Below are 23,345 nucleotides of genomic sequence, written 5' to 3'. Positions count from 1 at the left end.
AGCCATAGGACAAAGCAGCACGCATGGATCCGTCCATGGGAGGTTGGGGTGCGGCGCTTAATTAGGAAGAGGGAGAGGAGGAGGTGCGCGGCGGCGACTGGATCCGACCAGTAGGAGGCGGCGGCGTGCCCGGATCCGGCCAGGGCAGGGTTTAGGGTTAGGGTCAGTGGCGGCGGGGAGAAGAGCTAGGTGGCGAGCCGTGGAAGGAGGGAGGCGGCATACCTCGGCAGTGGCGATCTCTCGATCGGCACGGCGGCACAATGGCTGGATCCGGCCGTAGGAGAGAAGGCGGCGCGCGTGCATCCGGCTACGGGAGGTTGGGGGCAGGGCGCTTAGGAGGAGGCGCGCGGCAGCGACTGGATCTGGCCCATAGGAGGAGGAGTGGCTTGCCCGGATCCGGTCGGGGCAAGGTCGGCAGTGGTGCACGAATCAGGGAGAAAAGGCGGACATGGCGTAGGCCCAGGAGCAACTGTGAGCCGCAGGGAGAAGAGGTGGCGAGCCGGGAAGAGGAGCGGCGGAGGCGCTTCCCTCGGCAGCAGCTCTCCCGGGCGGCGCGATGGCCAGATCCGGTCGTGGAAGAAGGCGGCGTGTGTGGATCTGGCCACAGGAGGTCGGGGCACGCAGCGCTTAGGAGGGAGAGGAGGACGCGTGCGGTGGCAACTTGATCCGGCCCATAGGAGGTGGCGGCGCGCCCAGATCCGGTCGGGGAAAGGTCGGCGGTGGTGCATGAATCGGGGATAAGAGGCGGACATAGCGTAGGCCGAGGAGCAGCCGTGAGCCGCGGGGAGAAAAGGTCCGAGCCAAAATAAAATAAAAAACACCCCGCAACCACCCTTTCACGAATCTTGGCGTAAGGATACGACGGCCCACAAAATAACTGAGATAATTCAACAAGAAAGTCAAATGTGCTATAGCAACAAACAACTTTGCGAATTGAAGATATTCAACAAGGACGCGCGCGCTGGCAACTTGATCCGGCCACGGGATAATTCTTCCACCTGCTACCAAGTTGTTCGACAAATGGGTTTGACATTTTTCTAGAACAATTTGGACTTTACACTGTACCTGTGACGAGTGTCTATTACACTTTTGTCTCATACATTTTTAGTAGTTTTATATTGCACTTGTGCCGGGTGTTTACCGCACCAAATAGGTGATCCATTAATTTATCATGTTTGATTTTTATTTTCCCATTAATTCCACACGTCTGATGTTTCCATTGACCTTTTGGAGATCAAAACATATTTTTACGGTTAATTTTTTTTCCCAATTAATAACCAAACATTAGTCTGAAACTAACAGGAAAGATGCTCTGTTCTTGTTCTCAGTTGCTATCGACTTAATTATCACGTTTGATTTCTCGACCGATCCAAACGAACGATATGCATGTCTTGTTAATTCCCAAAGCACACAACAAAATTTTGCAGCCTTTTGTAAATCCAACACCCATAATTTACTGATAACCATCTAGCAATCCATCTTAATCCCCTGTCCAAGACACGCTTGCTGCTGCTGCTGCTGCGGCTTCTCGCCTTTCTCCAGCATGTCAGCCATGGCGCCGCCGCCGTCCTCGACTCCGCACGGATGGCAGCAGTAATGGCGGAACCGGTCGGCGGCGGCCAGCGGGACGGAGACGAGCACGGAGACGCCGCGCGGGTCGCCGGCGACGGGGACGAAGACGCAGTATATCTCGCTGGTGAGCGGGCCCATGTGCAGCGGCGCGCCATTGCCGAAGTCGAGCTCCTCAAGCCCGAGCCTGGTCCACGCCGAGATCACAAGGCTCGCCGCCAGGTCCGGCTTCCGGCCGCGGTCCGCCTCCAGGAGGTCTACCATGGACCGCACGTAGGCGTCGTCCACGCTGTCCTTGGCCCCCTGCACCAGCCTCACCGTGGCCGCCATGGAATCTGACGCCGTCAGCTGCGCGGCCGTGGACTCGGCGCACCCGAGCACGAACCCGTTGCCGTAGAACCCGGCGGGGAGCTCCGGGGTGAGGCGGTTCCGGACGTTGACGGAGAAGAGGAGCTTGACGGGCAGCGACGATGGCGACGGCGACGGGTCCAGGGCGCGCACCCACGCCCGCCACACCGCCGCCGCCAGCGCCTCGAACGACGTGCACCGCTTGAGCGCCGGAGCCGGAGAAGAAGGAGAAGACGGTGACGTCAGGAGCTGGTTCTTGAGGTGGGCCAGGTGTGATGCCGTGAAGGTGAGCGAGACCGGCGAGAGAGGCTGGCCGCCGAGCAGGTGTGCGATGCCGGCGGCGTCGGCATTGCCGTTGCTGTACTCTGGGTGGGTGAAGGCGATGAGCGGCGGGCGGCGCGGACGGAGGGCGCGGCGGTCGTGGACGATGGCGATGCCGGAGACGGGGGAGATGCCTCGGGCGGCGGCCGCGCGCGCCCATGCGTGGAGGAAGTGGGCGGTGCCGATGCCGTCGCAGAGGCAGTGGTTGATGGCCGTGCACAGCACCATGCCGCCGCACCCCAGATGAGTCACCTGCCATCAATTTCAGAATTCAATTTAATTCAGATGGTCATGTCACTTTATTGCAAATTAAATTACTTCTGATTCAGACTTCGATTCAATTTCAGTTCTGAATTCTGTTCAATTTGAGCTGCCTGGCCGTATCTAGGACATGTCAGGTCAGGTCAGGTCATCCAAAGTCAAAGCAAGCAGTGTAGTGAAGTGTACTGGCGGCCATAGTACAGTACTAGCAAACACAAAAGCATTTTCACATGTATGGTACAAAAAGGGGGATCAATTGCAAAGGGATGCTGATGCTCATGTCCTACAAAACGATAAAGATTGGAACTTGAAAGTGAGATTTTGATATCAAGATCTCATTCCGATCTTAGCTAGCTAGATTGTACAAAGTCGTCGAGGAGGAGGAGCATATAGCATATATTTCATATCATACTGGAGATCAGATCATGCATGCATGGAATGGAATGGAACTTGTGATGTTAAGCTTGACTAGCTAGCACCCAACACGATCATACACAAGTGGATGGGTCGATGGATTGGATGGACAAAGTGTGGCATTAAAGGTGGCCCAAAGATGAGAGCTTTTAAGTAAAGCTTGGACTCCTCCTAACCCTATCCTTTGCTTTCTTTCTTTCTTTCTTTGCCAACTTTTGCAATGGAATTATTATGGCCTCTTTGCCCTCTCAGACTAGTACTAACATCAACTGATCACCTTCAGACAAACTATTGAAATGGCCACGATAACATAATTTAACTTCAGGAGCAACGTCCCCAATTTCCTCCACTCACCACTAAAGAAAACTCCCAAATCCTTTACGTTCTTCAAAACATACCCCTGATGAATAATGATAAACTAGTCTGTCTAAGCATGCAGAAATCCATCCATCCAATCCTACCAAAACCCACAAGAATCCAAGTATTTTACGCATTAATCGATCGATGCATGCATACGAAATTTGCCAAGAACTATTGTACGAACATGCATAAAATCAGTTACTGCTCAAAGGGGAATTTCTTCAATCTGTAACTAAACATCAATAGATCGATTGATGATTAAATTCAGAATCTCAGAGGAGAGAAAATTCAGGACTACTGACTTGGACGACGAGCGGGGGCACATCGACGAAGCCATTCGAATCGACCCTATACAGCAGCTTCCTCCAGGACTTATGCGGCGGCCGGGCGCCGCGGAAGTCGGCGGCGGCGATTCCCGGCAGGGCGGCCTCGGCGAAGAGCGCCCCCTCCGCATTGCACTCCACCACGAGCTTCCCTTCCTCTTCCTCGCTGGGCTTCAGCCGTCCGGCGAGCGGGTAGTACTCCACGAGCGCCGCCGCCAGCGCCGCCTTGAGAGTGGGGATTGGGATGGCGCCGGAGGCGGGGAAGACGTAGAGGTACTTGATGGAGAAGCGGAGGAACCGCTGGTCGTCGAGGTTCGAGAGGTAGAGCGTGTGGCGGGGAGTTGGGCCGTTGGGTGGGATGAGGTCTGGAGGGCCGAGGTACTCGCAGTCGCCCGGGATCTCGAGCTCCGAGTCCATGGCCATGGCTTGGGCGAACGAAGGTTCTCTGTTTTCTGTTTTCTGTTTTCAGTTTCTGTTTGTGTTGTTTGCCATGGCCTCTCTGCTCTGTTCTGCTTATATATACGGAGTAGTAGTACCTGCTAATAGTATGCTTAGTGGAGAATGGAGAGTTGATATGATCCTGATTGCCTTGGGAAATTTCTTCATTTGCATTAGTTTAATGCTATGATTGATTGATTGATTAAAGGAAATTCCCGGGTTGAATGGGGTTAATTAAGAGTGTACTACAGTACTATTATTATTATTTTCGTTTTTTGAAGTGTGTTAGATATGGGCATTTATTTAGGAAACGTCTATAATTCCACTCTTTGGTGCGATGATTTGGGACCGTTCTTTGAACAACCATGCACGAGTGAAAACGCAAGAAAAGACTCTCCTGGTTACAAAAAGAATAAACATCTATCAAAGCAAGCAGTTGTAACACAGTACATATACTACCATCCTAAATATTGGTGAGTTAATATGAATGAATATGGACACCCGTACTGACAACATGCTCACTACACCGCCGAAATTGATCTTACAACATTCAGACGAGGATATTCTCAGTAGAAATGTAAGTTGCTGCCCACTTAATTATCAACAAGCGAACATTTAGACATGACAAGTATATCAAAACAGGGTTATTATGTACTCGTGTCACACTTTGATCAACTATTAGATTAGTACTATGAGATTAGTATGATGTGAAATAGTGAACTAAATTATCGAGTGTAGATCTTACCTTGATCAATCTTCAAGTGTATATAGAGAGAGCATATGAACCAGTAGTGTATGTATCGTCGGTGAAAGAAAGTTCACATCAACTGGAAATTATTTCTCTCTCTACCAGTAATAGTGTGATCAATAAACGAAAGACTGAGCAAAAGAATGAATAACACGGTCAATGACGGTGTCACCTGTACATCCCAAACATCTTAGGTGTCAGGTCGAGTGCATATAGGGATTTGTTTTTTCCTGGTGGGAGGATGCATGCTCGTCAAAGTTTGTCGGGCCTGGGCCTTGGGGATGTTTTTGCAGCCCGATAGCGTGACAGTTTCTTTCTCGCTTGTGTTGCACAAGGCCCATGTAATTAATGCCTCCAATTAAGCCCATGGATCTCCGCATATGTCAAATCAAACCTTTCGTTTCAATTCCACTATTTTTTAAAAAAAACCTTTCATCTCAAATCGTAAATCCTGTCTCCGATCCTAAATTATTGTCGAAATATTATATGTATTTAGAAATTTTTTAAGAATAGATACATCCATATGTGAACAAGAATTTAGGATAAGAGGGAGTAGAAAAGATGAACTAATTGAGCCAGCAATAGCTAATAATTAGCAAGCTACAGGTGAGATGAGCATCTTCGCATATAGTTGTACTTGTACTAGAGCTAGGTAGAGCCTGCGTAGCTAGCCCTGATTAATTAATTGAGCTGCTGCAAAGCTAGCTGAATATGGTTTTGTCCTCCTTCCTGTTATTGCTACAACTGAATCAGCACTAGCTTCGTACAAGTGGAGTACGTATGCATGCAGAAAGTCTCTCCTTTTTATGGATCCATATCTCTCTCTCTCTGTGTCGTACGAACGCGTACACAGGCAGGCCGGCTTTCTGATATACACTACTTACTATACACGTACCTGCATGTGGGTCCCAATGACAGCAATGTACTACTACGAGTATGTAGTGTATGCATGTATCCATGCATGTGTGGGCATGCACGTACGTCGGGGTGGGACCCCAATGCACGTCCATGTCATCACCTGCAAGAAAATGCTGCTGAAAAGCATGGAGTAGACGACCTGCACATATATGCAGATATGTGTGTGAGAAAGAAAAGGTGGACACAACAAACATGGGGGCCGGGACGTGATCGATCGACGGAGGCCGGTTAATTTGTCTCCAGGCCGGCCTGCATCTCTCCTTTCGCCGGCCACCTTCATGGCTCTCCGTCGATGCAATGCAAGCTAGCTAAGCGAACGAGGGGACTCGTCTGGGACCCACGACGAGATGCCGTTTGCATCGATCATGCACGTACGGCCCTACTAGGCACTATTTACTATGGGCACACGGCCAATGACCAACTCAAATGCTCCCTTTTCGATTTTTTTTTTAAACACAACAGTACAAACACAGACGATTACAACACGCACATACACCTCCTGGTGTTAGAGTTGGTCAAGAAGAAAAGTGACATGTAAGCTCATGCTGATCTCAATCATGTCCTCGACTAGTAATTTACATGCCAACAATCGAGATCGAAGTATGTAAGGTGGTATTGGCTAGCTGACAAGACACATGCTACGTACATCATCATGTCTAGTATATACTAATTGTTCGACTTTCACTAAAATTTTAAGTTAATGTGTATGCATATATAGAAAAGATGTAGTCAGCACACCGTCAAGGCTCAGATCATGGAGGTTGTATCTAGGGAAGAAAAAGGAAAGGTTATACACATATACATAGTTCAAGTGAGCTCGGCCTGTGAGCAGCCCAAAATATCTGAAAAAATCAGACAGATAGATGGCCGAGTATTATGTATACATGTAAAAAATACATGTTTTTGGAAATAATTAAATTTTCAATTGTGTTCTAACGAACTCCGTATATCTTATATTTTTGGAAATAATTAAATTTTCAAAGCAAATGTTTTAAAATGCAAGTGTGATATTGATTAGGAGTACGTGCAGAGTACTGTACATGCGGGCAGCCGGGAGTGAGCCTAGCGTTGTAAGCAAAAGCATATATTCCCTTCTTGTCTTGTTCTCAATCACCTTTAGCGCAACACAAGAAGAGAAAGCTGGACCCTTTTCCTTGATAGCAATAGGCATGGGCAAACACCATTTCTTAACTACCTACAGAATCGATCCATACTTAAGGTATGGATCTTGCATTGCTTTGCATGCATGTTAAGTTAACACGGGGAACACAAAAATTGTACTGCTGCCGTTTAAAGTGAGAAAAGGATCGTACAACGTGCATGTGTTTCTTTGTGTAATCCTCAGGGTCGTTCCATGAATGGGCGTTTGTTCCCCTACATTAACCTTTAACTTATATTTATATATATTCCTTGATCCATCCGTACTTCCGTTTATGTACTTCTATGCTTATATATGTAATCAGTCTGATCATACATGCATGTATTAGTTAATTTGATATGTCTTGGAGATAGACTAGATCTCATATCATACCTGGAAGGCTGAGCCTATTGAGCATTCATGCATGGGAGAGAGGATTCGATCTAATTAACGAGTCTAAGAAGTTACTCCCTCCGTGGCCTGACTTTTTATTACATGTATCTGGACGCGTTTTAGATATAGATACATCCATATTTGATTAAATTTGAGTCACTTAATATGTGACGGAGGGAGTATACAAATTAATATTGTACTCCTGTATGTTTTGTTCGGTGGATTTATTCATGTCACCATTTGGAATAGAAATGAAACATGGCAATTTGGAGACTGAAACATAATTTTGATGAGGTCCAAGCTAGATTTAGAGTGTTGATTGCACGTACAAATGGTGTGCCTTGTATTTAATTTAGAAAGGAGCGAGTAAATATCATATCTCTAGTACTGTAAGTGGTTGTATCAATCTCTATCAGTGCAATCTGGTGATGCTCTTACTTGATAAATGAATTTCCACACAACCAGCTGGCCGGCCGGGTCTGACCACATCACCACATGCATACACGTACACACATTTTTGAGATCAAGAAAGCAAAGTAAGAAAGAAAAAAAAAAGAAACATGGTATATAGATGATTAGGCCATGATGATTCGATCGGAAGGCCGTCTAAAAGCTTACAATGATGGCAGCAAAAATGTTTGCTTTAGGCCATACCATTGGTACGTTTAACCGTTTAATCAATCAAGACATGGATCGGTCGATATGCATGCCCTTTTTTGAAAAGAACTCAGATCGATCCGCGCGCTTAAAGCCCTGATATAAGCACAGCTTGCATATGCATTTGTGCTTTCTTTTCTTTCTCCCTATGTCTTTCTTCTCTCTCAGCTGTTCTCTCCTTTTGATACTGATGTGATGTTATCCGTCCACTCATCTGATAATGTGTGCCGGAGAAAGACTCGTAAACTCAGATGTACGTACAATGAAGAAAAAAAAGGTAAGGACCCATCCATATATTACGTACTGCAAAATATGTACTCCTCTGTCCTATATTAAATAACTTTCTATTACATATATCTAGATATATTTTAGTTCATATTTAGACAAGTTTGAATCACTTAATGTTAGATGAAGGGAGTATTTGATTGATATGTTTCTTGTCGATCATCTGTATGCATGCAACAAGGCTAGGGCAATTCCATGTTGCAAATATCATGTCAGTACTAGCTAGCTAGGATCGATCTAGCTGTGAGTATACAGGAATTTTGAAGAAGCCTAATATATATGTCTACCATGTACGTACACACATGCATCACGTGGAAAGTAGGTTCCTAGCTAGTACTACTATACATGACTGAGCCAAAAGGCAATAGCATTTTGCCCATAACTGTGCATGCAACCCTCCTCATCACACAGTGTACAAATATCCCCAGTCCTAACTTTATAAATTTCCTCACACTGACATGACATGAATGGATGTGGGGCTAGCAACTATGGCGCCTGGGTCTCATCTCATTTGATGGATGGATGGATCAGTCCTGTCTTATATATTAATTTTTCTTGCCCATTTTTCCTGGGGTTCTTGTAGGACAGGCAGTTCTCTGCGTCAAGTTGGGGCATTCTCCAATTTTGTTCTCGGAGGAAGAGAGAACCAGCTAAGCTAAGCTACTGGACAAAAGGCCCAGGAGACACCAACTTTTTTGCACCCTTTGCTGCCATGGAATCATGCATCACAATTACCAAGGCCGGCCACAAAGTTGTTACGTACTATCTCCGCTCAACAATAGGTTGCGTATTAGCTTTTCGTTCATTAATGTTTTGATCACAAATTATTTTATTAATATATAATTATATGACATAAATTCATATGCATTATATTCCTACTAAAAGATATTTGCTTATGGTTATGATTTTGATCACATTAATCACATATTCATGAAGTAATTTGTGGTCAAACGTTTGATCAACCGAAGCCTAATATGCTTCATATTGTTGGACGGAGGTAGTAGTACCAGTATGAGCTGCCTTCCCTCGGGGAAAGGGATCTATCCTGCACTGCTGTATGGATGGTCCCTTTCTCTCTTGCTCGTGAAAAGAAATTAGGAAAGGAGGTGAGAATCACTGCCATGATTTCAGGACAACTAATTTTTTAATTACCTCCCAACATGCTTATGGCTTGTATAAAGTTCTAACAAAAGAAACTTATGGTCCAACACTTCTATGTCATATTTTAAGCTTAAGCTTCCAACTAATATATATAGGAGGAGATGCCGGAGGAAGAACGTAGCATAACCCAAGCGAAGGTTGCATCTAGCTAAAGGCCGATGGAAAAAAATAGTACTAGTATATTTCTACTGTAAAAATTATAAAAAATTGTGTACAGATATAAACGCCGTATACTCAATGTTCTTGTAGGGTTCCATGCATCGATAAAATTAAAAATATCACACGTTCCTTGTTACAAAAAATAATTAGTGCCTATAAAGTTTGATTTCTAGGGCGCAGATATTTTTTACATGTTATCCAGGTCATAAAAGGGTTTCATATAAATTTCAAAGTAGGTAGAAAACTTGAATATTTCTTTGTCGTTGCTTTTTATACATTCCTAAGCATTTTTTCGGAGTTATTGTTTATCACGGGAGCATATGCCCTCATGAGCCATTTGGCCTCTTCCAGGAGGAATTAAGTTCTGATCGAATTAACCTACCAAGCTAGCTACTCTCACATATATGGTTAGTTCTCTGCTTAGGACCTTTTCTACTTCCACACAGTTGCAACATGATTTGACATCTACACATCAACCTGTCATGCGCACATATATATGGACAAATACATGCAAGTTATAGAGATTTCAAGACAGATAATTGACATTGCTTTGGCAGTTTCCTCCACCCGTTTTCTTTTGAGGAGAACAATTTTGTACCACGTGTGTACTAGTGGCAGGCTGACACACTGCCTATACCTGCATCTGCATGCCTTATGGGTAATAATACACCCAAAGGAAAGAAAGACTGTCTCTTTGTGTTGGAGCTTTTGCTCTGGGATCTAAAGGCATAGATCCTATGATCCTAGCAGAAATGTTATAATGATTCACCTGTAATTGGCAGAGGAGAGAGAAGAGAGAGAAAGAGACTTTTTCTTGGTTTGATGCCTTGAAAGGAGGAAGAAAGAGAAAAGTTACCCAAGATAAAAAAAAGGGTGAAAGCCTTGTGAGAGAGAGGAAAGCTGCTGATGGGCATCTCCATATTTCAAACTCAACAGTGTACTATTATAGTTCTCCATTGGAGGGTGTACATGTGTGTGTGATCTTGAGAAAGCTCAGAGCGAGTGAGAGAGCAGATTAAGTAGGCTAGCTAGGCTGACCATTTCTAAGTTCCCATCTTGGAAGTAGCAAAGCATCAAGAGATATCCCTAGCTAGCTTTTACTAGCAAAGCAACACCATGATGGCATCCTCTTCTTCCTCCTCCGACCTCAGTGCTGCAGATCATCATCACCTGATCTTGCAAGGTGATCTCCCATGGCGGCCTCCTTCTTCTTCCCTACCACTTGCTCCAGCTCTTCAGCACGCCATTGGAGGCACCCACCAACAATGGAACCAACCCCTAATACTGTAAGCACCCTTTTCAATTCAATTGACTTTCATTTTCATGCTGTTCATTCCATCTCTTCTTCTACTTTTCACTCTCTCTTTTTCAAATATAAAATGATGCGTCCTTCTTGCAATAAATAGGTATAAATAGCTAGAAAACAAACCTTCCAAATTTTCAAAGGGAAAAAATCAAGTGCAAGTGTTGTTGGCAGCGTTTGATTTGCATGAGTCCTAGGATTTGGAGTTTTCTTGGTGCTTGTTTGCCATATACCTCCTGGTTTGTCCCCGTGCGTACGTGCAATATTGCATTGGGAATTGTAGCACAGCAAAATGACAAATTTAGAGACAGGAATGGAAGAAACAAATTAATGTTTGAATATATAATTAACTGGACTCTTGTTTGCAGTGACCAGTTGAGTCCAGATGAGCTTGAGCTACTCCTGCAGTCAGCACAAGCCCAGCTCCACCATAACCATAGCCATAGCCATCTTCCTGCTGCTGCTTCTCCATTAACAGCAGCAGTAGCTCCTCATCAGCTCAGCTCACTGCTGATGATGCAAGAGCTAGGGTTCCAATGGAGCAGCGCCGTCACAGAGACGACGGCAGACACAAGCAGCAGCAGCCAGCAGCATCAAGATGCAGTACTCAAAGACGATGATCAGGAGGAGGCGCCCAAGCTAGCATCTGTTGGATCCCTTATTAATAGCTGCCGGCATAGATCTTCGCCGATGACCGTTGATTACAACGACATCGTCGTTGACCACGGTGGTGGCGGCGCCGTCGTGCTCCCGAGCTTCAATGTCTCGCTGATGCAGAAGCCGTGCCCGGTGGTCGGCGGAGAGGCGTTTGAGATGCTTTGCAAGAGCGGGCAGCTGGCAATGATGCCTACTTCTGGGACGCGATTGTTGGGATCAGAGCATATGGCCTATGACTATGGCCCTCCTGCTCATCATCACCGTCTTCTTCAAGGGCCATCGTCCAGCTACAAGGTCAGTACACATGCAGTGTCTTTTTTCGTAGTTTAATTATCTCCATATGGATAACTATTTAGTTCATAGCTAGGATGGGTAATTTTAGAATTAACGAGGCAGAGAACTGTAGATCGAATCGAACTAACTACTCTAGCTGGGGACTAAATAATTAAAAGTGAATTATTTGGGTCCATCTGCTTAATTATTTAATTAGTTTCTCTGTGCAAGCAAGCTAGGCCCGGCTGGTGCATTTGTAAGATGAGGAGTAGAGTACAACTATGCATATGCATGCAGCCTTTTGATCTGCATGCATGATGCAGCAGCTTTAGGACCGAGATGAATGAGTGACATGCGTCTTCTTTTCAGCCCAGAAGTACTATTTACATGCCCCCGGCCTCTTAATTAATGACTGTTGGTGATTTATAGTTAGTTACTCTGCAATGTTGATAATTGAATTGTATTTATACACCACTGGGTTCAGCTCTGCAATTGAGAAAATTTATTAATCGCTAATTTGGAGATGAAATGTGTGGTGTATGTAGATGGGTACTGTGCCAGCTGCTTTATTGAGTGGAAATGGAAATGTATCATCATGTCATGATGAGCAGCAATTGCAATTAGCTGCTGCAGTATCATCGATATCGTCCAAGAAGAAGAGTACTAGGCTAAGACCCTCCACCACCATAATTCCTTCTTTCAAGGTAATTAAATATACTCCTTTAGCAGCAGTACTCCCAAATAAATTAATGTGACCATAATCCCTACTTCCCTAGCATTGTGTCAGTAGTACTGATCACTAGTAATGCACTACTGCTCATGTGTTTATTTGCTTGCTGGTTAATTAATTAATGAGTCATGCATGATCGAGCTTTAATTTGCCTGAATGCATGTGTCTTGTCCTTTTTCATTAATTAGGTAAGGAAAGAGAAGTTAGGAGATAGAATTGCTGCTCTCCAGCAACTGGTCTCACCCTTTGGCAAGGTACGTTCGCACGGCACGTAACAAGCTACTTAGCTTATAATTACAGGGAAAAAAATAAGAACAGATTAAGTTAAGATATAGACAATTTATGCTCTAACCCTCACCAAAATATTACTACATGCATTTTTGTTCATGTTCATGTACAACCCAGCATACACGCATGTCTCCATCATTTGATGGTTTAGTATTCGGTGCACTTAGTTTTGTTAATGACAATGGTATATATGCATATGAACCAAATCTAGCTAAAGGCGCGGCATGCAACATATGTATCACATGCAAATGCACTTCATCCTTTTATGTTGTTGCACTCACTCTTTGAGGTGGGCACCAAAATATCATTTATAGCATATAAATACGAAAAATAAATATATTTGGTGAATTAAACTTACCTCTTGTATTTTATTCCATCCTCACATGTACATCTTCCTAACTGTGTGGCAGACTGATACTGCATCAGTACTCATGGAGGCCATTGGGTACATCAATTTTCTTCAAGACCAGGTTGAGGTAGTGTTAACAAATATTCTTTTAGTCAATAGAGAGCAATTTTTTAAAACTAATTAACACATGCATATACTATATCTTAACATACATACAGTACTCACCCTGACCATCGTTTACTTGATTCATTGACTATTGCATATGTAATGCAGACTTTAAGCGGACCCTACATGAAATCGTCCAAACATAAGAAAGCCAGGACAACACAACAACGGGTACCTACATTTATATTTATGAGCTTTAGATCTCTGTCGTTTTGGAAGAAGAAATTTGAACTTTGTTAATAATTAATCATAGTATAAATTTATACTCCGTCGGTTTGTGTTTACAGGGGCCATCTAACACCGGAGATCAAAAGGAGGAAGCAAAGCTTGATCTTCGCAGTAGAGGGCTGTGCTTGGTGCCTCTTTCATGCACCTCCTACGTCACCAATGAGAATGGCGTTTGGGCTCCACCTAATTTTAGGGGAAACTAACTAGTGTGAGCTGCAATTAATAGATCAATCCAGCACACAAGTGTACTCAGAAACATTAATCAATTAATTGCAGATCTCTGAGAAAACTATGTTCTTATGTTCTCTCTCTCTCTCAATGGCACTAAATGGGCTGTATGCATATTTTCTTTCACCATTTTGACCAAATTTCTAGGTAGCTATGTGAAACACTGAATCCTCAGGAAGAATAAAATTAGCCATGGAACCCATTTCCTTGTCAAGTGAATTCTACAGGAGTCATCGGAGGGAAGCATGTCATGATCTCCTAGAGACATGCTACGGTAGGTTTGCATGGCTGGAAAAAAAATGCTACTCCAGGTTACACAGAATTTGATTTTAGCTAGACAAGTGTCAGCAGATAAAAGTAGTTACCTGTTCCGTAGAACTATTTTACCTTTCATGAAGCCAAAGAATAAGTAAGAACAGAGAAAAGCAGGGATGAGCAGTTAAGTGTCAGCTGTAGGCCTACAGCTTACCTAAGAGACAGCATTAGCAGTGTGAAAGTGGACAGCCACCACTCCGGTTCTCAACAAGATATGATGAGCTCCTAAATATGTAGCCACTTGTTGGCTGATCTGTAAACCCAACAGAAAAGATATACATGATAAATGACTTTTTAAACAGAGAGATGTTAAAAATACAAGGGACCATCATGAGTGACAAGTAGGAATTTCTGTTACCCAGAGTGACACGACCAACATAACCCCTTACTAAATTGAAGCTGACTGAGCACAACAAAGTTTTGCTTGTGTTATCAGGAAGGATTCTCTATATGCCAAAAACTCCAACTCGGGAGCTCATATCTTCTTCAAGAAGGATCGATGTTACCTGGCTTGAGATCACAATGAACTAATGGTGGCTAGCAGTGGTTTTGAAGAAGGTCCTGACTAGCCTAAATTAGTAGTCATGAAACCTGTTTAGAATTCTTGACCATCATTGATGTAACAGGTGACAATCTTGAATGAGACAGAGATAAAGCGCAGTTCTCACAGAATTTCTAGTAGATCCAGACTGTCATATATTAAAAGCCCTTCACAGCCGTAGCAGTATCCTCATAATGTAAAGTGCTTATAAACCCCACCACAGCTTCCTTTTCCAAGCAAATTGTATATTGAAGCTTCCTCGAAAAGAATTTGGTTTTTGAAGATTTTACAGTTGGAGGTTGACATTTGATCTAATAACTCAAGTCATTTCTTGAATATACAAACTTAGCGAGCTTCTTTGCCTCATTTAGGCTTCTAAATGATGAACATATATTTTACCGAATAAAAAAGTGCACAGCTATTTATATCATTGCTTTTGGTTCCCTAAGTTAAGCAATCAGCAGACATGCTGTTTTCCTTCATAAGAAAAAGTGAATTAATTAATCACAAGTTAGTCGCCTTCTAAACAGCCACAAGTTGGTGTGATGATATTAACTTCCACCCACAAAATAAACACAAACTTTCACTTTTCAAGAACACAATATATAAATAGCTCTAGTACTTTAGAAACCTGAACCACCTAGGAAAAGTATATAGTCAGTGATCCTCTCTTCATCAGTACCATTTGTTTATCGAAATGATCCCTGATTCCGTTCTCATGAACTCAACTCTTCAAAGTTTTATACACGGCAATTATTCTCTTTGATCAAGTACTTCTCTCGCATAAGAACTTTGCAGAATCAAACAGTACAAGGAAAACAGGTAACAAGAACGTAGTGTAGTTCAGTAGCAACAATGGGAAAACAAAGCAATTGCTTATCAGATAGTGTGAAAGTTGCTAAATGCAATTGTGGTTCTGAATAGATATGATCAGTTCCTGAGTAGCCATTCATTGGTCAAGCTATAAATTCAGCAGAAACAAAACTACAAAAGGTGGCGTAATTTTAGCAGACAAATGTCAAGAGTAGATTAAACTGACAACTAGGTTGTATCATTAGTTCAATTGGTAATTGTTCGCCATGCAAAATCAGTGGTATTAATAGAACTATTCAAACTCTAAAATTAAGTTGGAGTTCTTTTAGCCATGGTTTATTTGTTCATATTTCAGTACGTATATAACAGAGGAACAAAAGAAGATGCAAGTATTTCACAAATACACCAGAATACAAGCATCTAAACAAGTACCTGCAGTTGAATCACCCAATACATCCAAAACATATCCTGCTCAATTCAAAGAACTTTGGACACCATTATTGTCAATGACTCTTTTCTTCTGAATTTCTTTCAGCCCAAGAGGTGGGCATGATGACCTGGCCACTCATAGCCTAGATTTTCTCATCCCTAAGAACCCATGTGCCCAGACCAATAGCTAAGATTACAGCAGCAGAATCTGCAGATGAACTATTTACGAACTCGGAATAGTCCTGATAGTGGATCCAGTTTTAGATTCTCCCCTACCATGCTTGGAGACTGATCTTCTACAGCAGGTCCATCTTTCTTCATATGTATTGCTTTCACCAATATCCTTGTTCTTGGTTCGGGTGTCATCCCTCTGGATTTCATTGTTGTGTAATATTGCAAGGCCTGATCCAGCCTTCCCTGGGAGTGAAGTCCATGAACCATAATGGTAAATGATCGCTGATCTGGACCTGATCCATTCCTCTCCATCTCATCCCATACTTGTTGTACTCCGTTTTCATATTTCATACTGACATACAGGTTCAATATTAAGTTATATGTGTCAGAGTCTAACCGACAACCTGATTTCTCCATTCTCTGAAGCAAATGAATAACATCTTTGGGTTTCTCAGTAGTCTTCAGAATGTAGGAGTATGTCATATTGTTCGGAGAGCAGCCCTTGTTCTCCATATCATCCAAAAGCTCATACACTTTCTCTGTCCGCCTAATCTTACAGAAGTATTTTATCAAAGTGTTGTAGGTAGCCACATCTGCTTGACAACCACGGTCAGTCATCTCACGGAAAATATCAAGTGCTTCTGGAATCTTTTTCTTGAAGCACAATTGATCAATAATACAGTTGCAAATCGCCACATCAGGATTTATTCCTTTCTCCCACATGCTTGTAAACAGTTTCACCGCCGTGCTAAGTTTACCTGCTTTGGTCAGTGAATTTATGAATGTACCATAGGTGAACAGGTCCGGCTTAAGCTTAGATGCAATGATCTGGTTCCAAATTCTTTTAGCATCAGGCAGGCTTCCCTTGACACACCAGCCATTAAGAATAATATTCCAGCTCTTTATGACAGGAGGGAACTCATCTTTCTTTTGGAGAAAGAGGGCCTCTGCCTCCTCGACATGCTTGTACCGACAAAGCGACATCAGAAGTATCTGGAAGCCAACTAAGTCGACCTCAAATCCATAATCCTTCCTCTTGTAGAACATCTCGATTGCTTCTTGCACCTTGTGCGCCCCTGCATACCGGTTCAACAGGACAGCAAACGTCCGGTTCGTCACGACCAATCCCCGCCGCTCTTCAGGGATCTCGTCAAAGAGCTGTGTCATCAGCTTGACCTTCTTCATTCGCCCAAGGATGTCGAGCATCTCAGTGTAGGTCCTTGGACCATGGGCATACGCAGGCAGCCCGGCAGCCCAATTGAAAAACAACAGCGCAACCTGCCAATTCGACCGCTGCTTCTGTAGGACTCTCAGAACAACATCCTCATCCATCTCACCGGCAAACCGATGGAGAGCTTTGCCAAGGTCAGTATCGCCGTCGCTGGACTTGAGAATCCTCAGAACTTGATCAATGCAGACATCCCGAGAATCCTCCGAAGCGCTGGTATGGCAAAGCCTCGGTGCTCCGAGAACATATCCTCTTGGAACAACAGTTGGGCAAAAGCGTGGAGGCAAGGCTGCGTCAGGAAGCACCTCTGACGCATTCCGCCAAACAGTTGACGTGCACGAACCAAGACCGCCGAACCACCTAGGAACTGCACATGAGCAATGTTCAAGTTAGCATATCTACTTCGAAATCTCAGAGCACGACACTAAGTTTCCTGGTGTTACGTATGGAAATCGAATCGGGTGAAGAAGCTGAGATGGAAGTGCGAGATGATGGGCTTAATGGACAGGGGCGTAATGTGCGGCTCGTTCGAAGAGGAGACTAGGAGAGTGTCGCTAATCAGACAGCAAGGAAATACGAAGACGAAGAGGGTGGAGATGATGCGTACCAAAGAGGGGCTTTTTGGTCCTGAAGGCGGCGGCGAGGACCGCGTACGCCGGCGCCGGCGGCATCGTGCCGGAGGGTGGGCACGCAGAGCACACCGGACGCGCGTACAAGAGGCCAACCGGCTCCCTTGCTGGACAGAGGACCACAAAAACGTCCCCCTCGTCGGTGCCGCCTTGCCGGTCGTGGATTCCGGCGGCGGCGGGAGCAGGAGCACTTGCACGGGGGATTCGATCGGTGGCTACAGACTGCAGACTACAGAGGTCAGGGAACAGGGGGAATGAGCTTATTGGGCCGGCTCCAATTAAAGGCCCAAACAAAATTGACAAGTAAATACGAATAGGCTCCAGTTAAAGGCCCAAACAGTCCAGGGAGAGTAGCTGAGGCTCAACCAAGTGCCGCAGGTCCAACTACTCTCGCGCCAAATCCTCTTCTTCCACCCAAAACACAAACCCAACAACTCCTCTAGCTCTACTCCCTGCTCTCCGCTGCATATACACCTCCTCTGCAGCTCTGCTCTTCTCCGAACCAACCAACCAGCAATGGCGTCCCCCTTCCCGTCGCTGGCCAGCCTCCTAGCCCCCCGCCCGGTGCTCCTCTACGCGGCCACGTGGACCGCGGTGGCCACCATGGCCGTGGCCGTGGCGGCATTCGCACCGGAGCTCGCCTTTGTCTGGGGCGTCGCGCCGGGGGCGCCGCTCACCGCAGCGTGCCCCATGGACGATGGCGGCGGAAGCATCGGGCTGCCGCTCGACGGGCCGCCATGGGACGCCGTCTGCGTGCCCGCGGCCCTCTTCGGCCGGGCCATCCCGGATGTGCTGGTCCCGCTCGTCTTCGCCATCACTGTCGTTGCCAGCGCCCTCGGCTTCACCACCGCCGTTGGTGTCTGGGAGGAGGACGACGAAGACGATCAAGAAGGCCATGCTGGACAAGTCTAGCCTATGAATGATAACATCGTGTACGATCTTCTTTTTCTCGGTCTCTGATGTATGTTTTCAGTGGCAAAAATACAAAGGTTTCTGAAAGTTGAAGAAATACTAGTTTCAGCATCTAGTTTTGATCGAGAACAGGCTGGCAAATATATGTATTGGAGAAACAGTACTGTATATATTAACAAGAGCACAGATGGTTGATCTTAGCCACGACACACCCAACCGACGAAACAAGCGTGAAAATTTATTCGTGAACAACCATATTGGTTCACCATGAGAGAGGGTTCCTACTGGTTCCTACTACTGCTGCTGCATACTAATCAATCATTTGTACCATAAGCTGTGCTTGGACGCCTTTTTCGGAGCTTTGGTTTCAGCTCCTCATTTTGCAGACCTGATGAGCTCTTCGCTGAATTCCCAGAGTTGCTTCGCCAAGGCGTCGCTCCTCGCCATTTTGCTCGTCTTCTCCTCATTGCAGTCAGCAAAGTATTTACCTGACACTCCCGCCAGTTGAGGGCTCATCCCTACGTAGCAAGTAGTTGCAGCTCCCTGAAAAACCACAAACAAAGTATCTTCTTTTAAATAGAGTTGAATTCAGAAGATACTATACAATGATAAAAATACATTACTTGCATCTGTGACAGTTTCAGTCATTTGTTTTGTGTTTTTAAAATATACTGTACTTCCAGGGATTGTTTTGAGTAATAATTTTGTGAAAGCCAAGAATAGAGACGAACCTGAGGTACATTCTTCCAAAGCATGTAAGTGACGACTCGAATTGCCTCTGCAAGTGAAAACACACAAGTTCCATAACCAGGTGCAGAGATAACTAAAACAGTAAAAGTTGATATTCGAGAAACAAATTCACAAGAGCTTGAGAGCATACTCATCAGAGCAAAGGAGTGCCTCATCAAATTGGTCATGATCAATCCAGGATGAACACAATTAACAGTGATGTTAGCTCCTTCCTCCTGTTGCATCAGCATACAAGTTATGGCACATCAGGATGGAATACTTAACTGGGGTCTGGGGGCAAGAATTTCATAACCAGAAGTAGGTCTAAGAGTAATAATCAATGCCAGTTTTACAAGATGGAAAGTCAAATCATATGATGAAAGGAATACTGACAATCTGATACATATCGAGGGTATCAGAACTCAAAGTTATTCAATCACAAAGTTTTTACCGGCGGTTGCTTTCTTATAATGACCCACACTTCACAATAGTAAAAAAACATCATGGCACTAAAAGACAAAATGCACTGCATCTTTCTATTCTTCTGAGTAACAAATGAAGAAAACGGAAGAAAAATTTGGAGAAATAAATAAATCATACCTTGAGCCGTCTAGAGAGCTCTTTCGCGTGCAGTATGTTTGCAAGCTTAGATTGCCCATAGGCCAGTTTATCATTGTATCTGCCAATACAAAACCATTAGTAACAGTTCAATCAATAGCAGATTTTCTTCTAAAGAACCATTTAAATCCATACATTTTCTTGTCATTGAGTTCATCAAATTGAATCCCCTTTGGATATGTATGGAGGTGGGCAACTGATGATAAGTTCACAATGCGACCCTCAATACCAGTAGACTTAGCAGTGGCTTTCATATTATCAAGGAGAAGGTTGGTCAGTAGAAAGTGACCTGATTGAGCATGACATGTGAAACAAACATTAGTACCGGGAAAACTTCCATTGATGTAGCATGTTTCAAGTAAAGCGTGTAAGCTGTTGCTGGCAGTGACAGACAATACCGAGATGATTGGTGGCAAACTGCATCTCAACCTCATCTTCAGACAGTTGGAAAGGACAGAACATGACACCTGCATTGTTTCTGCAGAACAGAACGATTTTGGACAGCTTAATTCAGTGAAATGTAGACAGTGTTGCAACAGACTAGACGTGATATACAGCTACCCCGAAAAGAAAGTTAACTGTAACGGGAGCAGTGTACATATCAAACAAAAGTAAGTATCATAAGGGATGAAGGGGGTTACATCAAGATGTTCAGCGGAAGATTCATCGAGTTGAACTGCTCTGCGAAGGCCTTGACAGACTTGAGGGAGCTAAGGTCAAGCTTCAGAACATCGACACGAGCTGTTGGATTTGCCTCTGTGATGCGCTTCCTTGCCTCTGATGCAGCCTCCGTATTTCTAGCGGCAATGATGACATGGGCTCCTCTCAGGGCAAAGACTCTCGAGGTCTCTAGACCAATGCCACTAGACCCCCCTGAAATAAATCAGAATTGTGGTTTTCAGTAAACTGTGAATACATCTTTGAAACATGTTACGAAAAGGATTGGTTGTGACATAAACCTACAATTGGCTCAAATAAATTTATAGTTCATTTTATGACAGGTTTGGTTGCAATGTACTGACGGCATTAGTAAATTCCAATTAACAAATTATCACAAGTATTACGTATGAGGATAACCCACACCACACCCATCCTTTATGAATAAGCAATATTTGCCAAAATCCAAAAGTGTCCGCTAATTATTCCAACACACACTAATGGAAGCTCTTGCATAGTTGTATGTTTCAATAGATTTAATAAGTCATTGATCCTGAACTTACAATTGTTACAATAAACTTCTAGGAAAAGCTGTTCTACATAGATTTCAGGGAAAGGCACCCATCAAGCATCAACATGTAACGAGACTTAGTTCTCAATAAATGCTAAATTAGTCTAACAACTAACCAGAAAAGGGGACATATTTTTACAGATTTGTACGAATTTCAACTTTACTAGTAAACACCAAATCTTTAAAATAGTATAGTGCAATGAAAGGATAGAAGAACAAATATTTGTATGATTATATACTTGCAGTTGAACAAAATATTCATCTCAACAAAAGCAGCTATGGACATTTGATTGGTTCTTGTAAAGAGGGTAACTAACAGATAACACCAAACAATTCAGAATAGGTTCATGGCCACACAAGAGTCCCCAAAAGACAAGACCCCGAAAATTGAAGCTTCATACTCTCATTCCCCACATAAAAAAGGAAGCAATATCCAACTTCCCCACCCCAGATCATCAAGAAGTAAAAAAGAAAAACCATATCCCACCATATGTGGTCATGATAGTTTGGAGGAATCTAACCAAGAACGTTGAGCAGGACAGATCATCATAACAAGGTGATTTTAGTTACGGCTCAGAACAGAACAGAACATACATCTGAACAAAGGACTAAGTACTTTTGTAGTAAAACCAGTTGGAACAACAGATGTTTAGCAGTTAATTTAGTACTATACACAAGAAGAAAGGATATTACGACATCGTCAATAAATCCAGTTGTAAACCCATCTCCCCAACTGTCTACACGACTACACACGCATAAATAAAGAAGGATAAGTTGCACACAGTGATACAGATCTAACAATCAACTTGTTGAAGTTGAATCAGTGGAGGCCTTTTGGTTACTGAACCTTACAGCCATCAGGTTGTCATTTATAGAAGAAATCAACGTAAACATGATAGGTAGAAAGAACCAAATATGCTGCTGTGCTGGTGACAACTGACAACAACACAAAACCAAACAGTCAATTCAGGGTCCGGGTGTGCCCAAACAGGAAAGAGATCACCACATGACAAAACACCCAGAAACATCCCGGCCCAGCTCTGAGCTGAAAGCTCACGTCCCCATCACAGGCAGCGAAGAAGGGGGAAACATGGAACAAAAGAACGCTAAGGGCATCCATGGATGAACAAGAATCTAACCGGTAGGTATACTAATGGGGTCATACTAATCAGGCTGAATGCATCACTACTGGGTGGGGGGAGCGGGTGAATCCGGGCGGCGCTGTTGGTTACCTGTGACGATGACGGTGAGGCGGGTGGCGTCGACGCCGTCGGTGACCTGCTCCGCCGTGGACCCGGAGCCGAACCCGCTGGCGCCCAGCTTGCCGGTTATGAGCGACAAGATTCCCATCTGACTTCCCAATGCAACTGAAGACGACAGACAGGTTAACAAGACCGGGTGCCCAAGGGAAAGAAAAGAAAAGAAAAGAAAATGTCAGTGCCCAAGAAGAACAAGAAGTGCCGATTAAACTAGAGGAAGAAGAAGAAGAAGTCGATGAGACCAAGAAGAAGAAGAAGAAGAAGGCGAATCTTGGGGGGCATCAATCGAATCTCACCTGGACGGATTGATTAATCTTGGTGGAAAAGAAGGAAGGCGGCAGGCGTGCACGGGCGCGAGGTGGGGAGGGGGTGGAGGTTATTTATGGATTGTGGTTGGGTGAGAGAGGCGCGGGTAGCAGTTTGGTTCGGTGGTAGAGACGGAAGAACAGAGGTTAACAATTCCCCCTCGTTAAAAAATTCTCATCTTTTTCTGTCGAGACGACGGGACAAAAAAAAATCAGAAACAGTTATTGATGCAATTATAAGCAGTGTTCCTTTTTTTTGACAGATAAGCAGTGCTCCTGTTGATTTCCATGAGAAAAGAAACATTTCTTGAGCAGATAACTCCACCTTAATTTAGTTTGTTGGTCCCCGACGGCGTGTACGCCCAACATTCTCAAAACTGTTTCAAGACTAGGATTAGTCACTTGTCATGATAAACTCTAATCATAAATCATAACGGTCGATCAAACAAAC

General features: G+C 44.1%; 5 protein-coding genes and 1 long non-coding RNA gene across 7 annotated transcripts; 2 read left to right on the top strand and 4 right to left on the bottom strand.

Annotated features, from left to right (window-relative positions):
* Positions 1 to 1,332: 1,332 nt before the first annotated feature.
* On the bottom strand, positions 1,333 to 4,107 carry LOC100823861 (fatty alcohol:caffeoyl-CoA acyltransferase). Its single transcript, XM_003565301.4, has 2 exons — positions 3,576 to 4,107; positions 1,333 to 2,490 (listed from the first exon to the last, which is right to left on the bottom strand). Exons 1-2 carry the CDS (start codon positions 4,017 to 4,019, stop codon positions 1,468 to 1,470), a joined length of 1,467 nt encoding a protein of 488 aa, XP_003565349.2. The 5' UTR covers positions 4,020 to 4,107; the 3' UTR covers positions 1,333 to 1,467.
* A 6,087-nt stretch (positions 4,108 to 10,194) lies between these two features.
* Positions 10,195 to 13,824, top strand: LOC100823554 (transcription factor bHLH110). Of its 2 annotated transcripts, XM_024459162.1 has the most exons (7): positions 10,195 to 10,779; positions 11,165 to 11,747; positions 12,272 to 12,430; positions 12,645 to 12,710; positions 13,155 to 13,202; positions 13,319 to 13,429; positions 13,546 to 13,824. In XM_024459162.1, exons 1-7 carry the CDS (start codon positions 10,610 to 10,612, stop codon positions 13,687 to 13,689), a joined length of 1,281 nt encoding a protein of 426 aa, XP_024314930.1. In that variant the 5' UTR covers positions 10,195 to 10,609; the 3' UTR covers positions 13,690 to 13,824. The 2 variants fall into 2 exon arrangements, with proteins under 2 accessions (XP_024314930.1, XP_014755312.1); XM_014899826.2 differs by lacking the exon at positions 10,195 to 10,779 and having other exon boundaries at positions 10,931 to 11,747; positions 13,155 to 13,220; positions 13,367 to 13,429.
* Positions 12,424 to 13,664, bottom strand: LOC100842341. Its single transcript, XR_001406494.2, has 3 exons — positions 13,525 to 13,664; positions 13,319 to 13,433; positions 12,424 to 13,202 (listed from the first exon to the last, which is right to left on the bottom strand). It is a non-coding gene; the product is annotated as an uncharacterized LOC100842341 (long non-coding RNA).
* Positions 13,825 to 15,758: 1,934 nt separating the features above from the next.
* LOC106865383 (putative pentatricopeptide repeat-containing protein At3g15200) lies at positions 15,759 to 18,044 on the bottom strand. The gene is made up of 2 exons (XM_014899825.2): positions 17,822 to 18,044; positions 15,759 to 17,581 (listed from the first exon to the last, which is right to left on the bottom strand). Exons 1-2 carry the CDS (start codon positions 17,883 to 17,885, stop codon positions 16,032 to 16,034), a joined length of 1,614 nt encoding a protein of 537 aa, XP_014755311.1. The 5' UTR covers positions 17,886 to 18,044; the 3' UTR covers positions 15,759 to 16,031.
* Positions 18,045 to 18,163: 119 nt separating this feature from the next.
* On the top strand, positions 18,164 to 18,955 carry LOC100823244. Its single transcript, XM_003565299.2, has one exon. It carries the CDS (start codon positions 18,360 to 18,362, stop codon positions 18,753 to 18,755), a length of 396 nt encoding a protein of 131 aa, XP_003565347.1. The 5' UTR covers positions 18,164 to 18,359; the 3' UTR covers positions 18,756 to 18,955.
* Positions 18,887 to 23,051, bottom strand: LOC100827273 (short-chain dehydrogenase TIC 32, chloroplastic). Its single transcript, XM_003568719.4, has 9 exons — positions 22,886 to 23,051; positions 22,563 to 22,697; positions 20,744 to 20,975; positions 20,501 to 20,580; positions 20,238 to 20,391; positions 20,085 to 20,163; positions 19,636 to 19,720; positions 19,487 to 19,533; positions 18,887 to 19,298 (listed from the first exon to the last, which is right to left on the bottom strand). The coding sequence occupies exons 2-9, from the start codon at positions 22,678 to 22,680 to the stop codon at positions 19,131 to 19,133; spliced, it is 963 nt and encodes a 320-aa protein (XP_003568767.1). The 5' UTR covers positions 22,681 to 22,697; positions 22,886 to 23,051; the 3' UTR covers positions 18,887 to 19,130.
* Positions 23,052 to 23,345: the final 294 nt, after the last annotated feature.

This window comes from Brachypodium distachyon, chromosome 2 (genome assembly GCF_000005505.3).
Source record: "Brachypodium distachyon strain Bd21 chromosome 2, Brachypodium_distachyon_v3.0, whole genome shotgun sequence".
NCBI lineage: Eukaryota > Viridiplantae > Streptophyta > Magnoliopsida > Poales > Poaceae > Brachypodium > Brachypodium distachyon.
Note: the sequence above shows the minus strand (reverse complement) of the source record. Positions and strands in the feature narration are given on the sequence as shown.

Coding starts and splice junctions, on each gene's coding strand:
- LOC100827273 (XM_003568719.4), bottom strand. CDS start 22,680: ATGGGAATCTTGTCGCTCATAACCGGCAAGCTGGGCGCCAGCGGGTTC. Junction 19,721..20,084: donor AGCTCTCTAGACGGCTCAAG/GTATGATTTATT, acceptor CTGATGCAACAG/GAGGAAGGAGCTAACATCAC. Junction 19,534..19,635: donor GCACTCCTTTGCTCTGATGA/GTATGCTCTCAA, acceptor TTTCACTTGCAG/AGGCAATTCGAGTCGTCACT.
- LOC100823244 (XM_003565299.2), top strand. CDS start 18,360: ATGGCGTCCCCCTTCCCGTCGCTGGCCAGCCTCCTAGCCCCCCGCCCG.
- LOC106865383 (XM_014899825.2), bottom strand. CDS start 17,885: ATGCCGCCGGCGCCGGCGTACGCGGTCCTCGCCGCCGCCTTCAGGACC. Junction 17,582..17,821: donor GACCAAAAAGCCCCTCTTTG/GTACGCATCATC, acceptor GCTCATGTGCAG/TTCCTAGGTGGTTCGGCGGT.
- LOC100823554 (XM_024459162.1), top strand. CDS start 10,610: ATGATGGCATCCTCTTCTTCCTCCTCCGACCTCAGTGCTGCAGATCAT. Junction 12,711..13,154: donor TGGTCTCACCCTTTGGCAAG/GTACGTTCGCAC, acceptor ACTGTGTGGCAG/ACTGATACTGCATCAGTACT. Junction 13,430..13,545: donor CCAGGACAACACAACAACGG/GTACCTACATTT, acceptor TTGTGTTTACAG/GGGCCATCTAACACCGGAGA.
- LOC100823861 (XM_003565301.4), bottom strand. CDS start 4,019: ATGGCCATGGACTCGGAGCTCGAGATCCCGGGCGACTGCGAGTACCTC. Junction 2,491..3,575: donor TGCCCCCGCTCGTCGTCCAA/GTCAGTAGTCCT, acceptor AATTGATGGCAG/GTGACTCATCTGGGGTGCGG.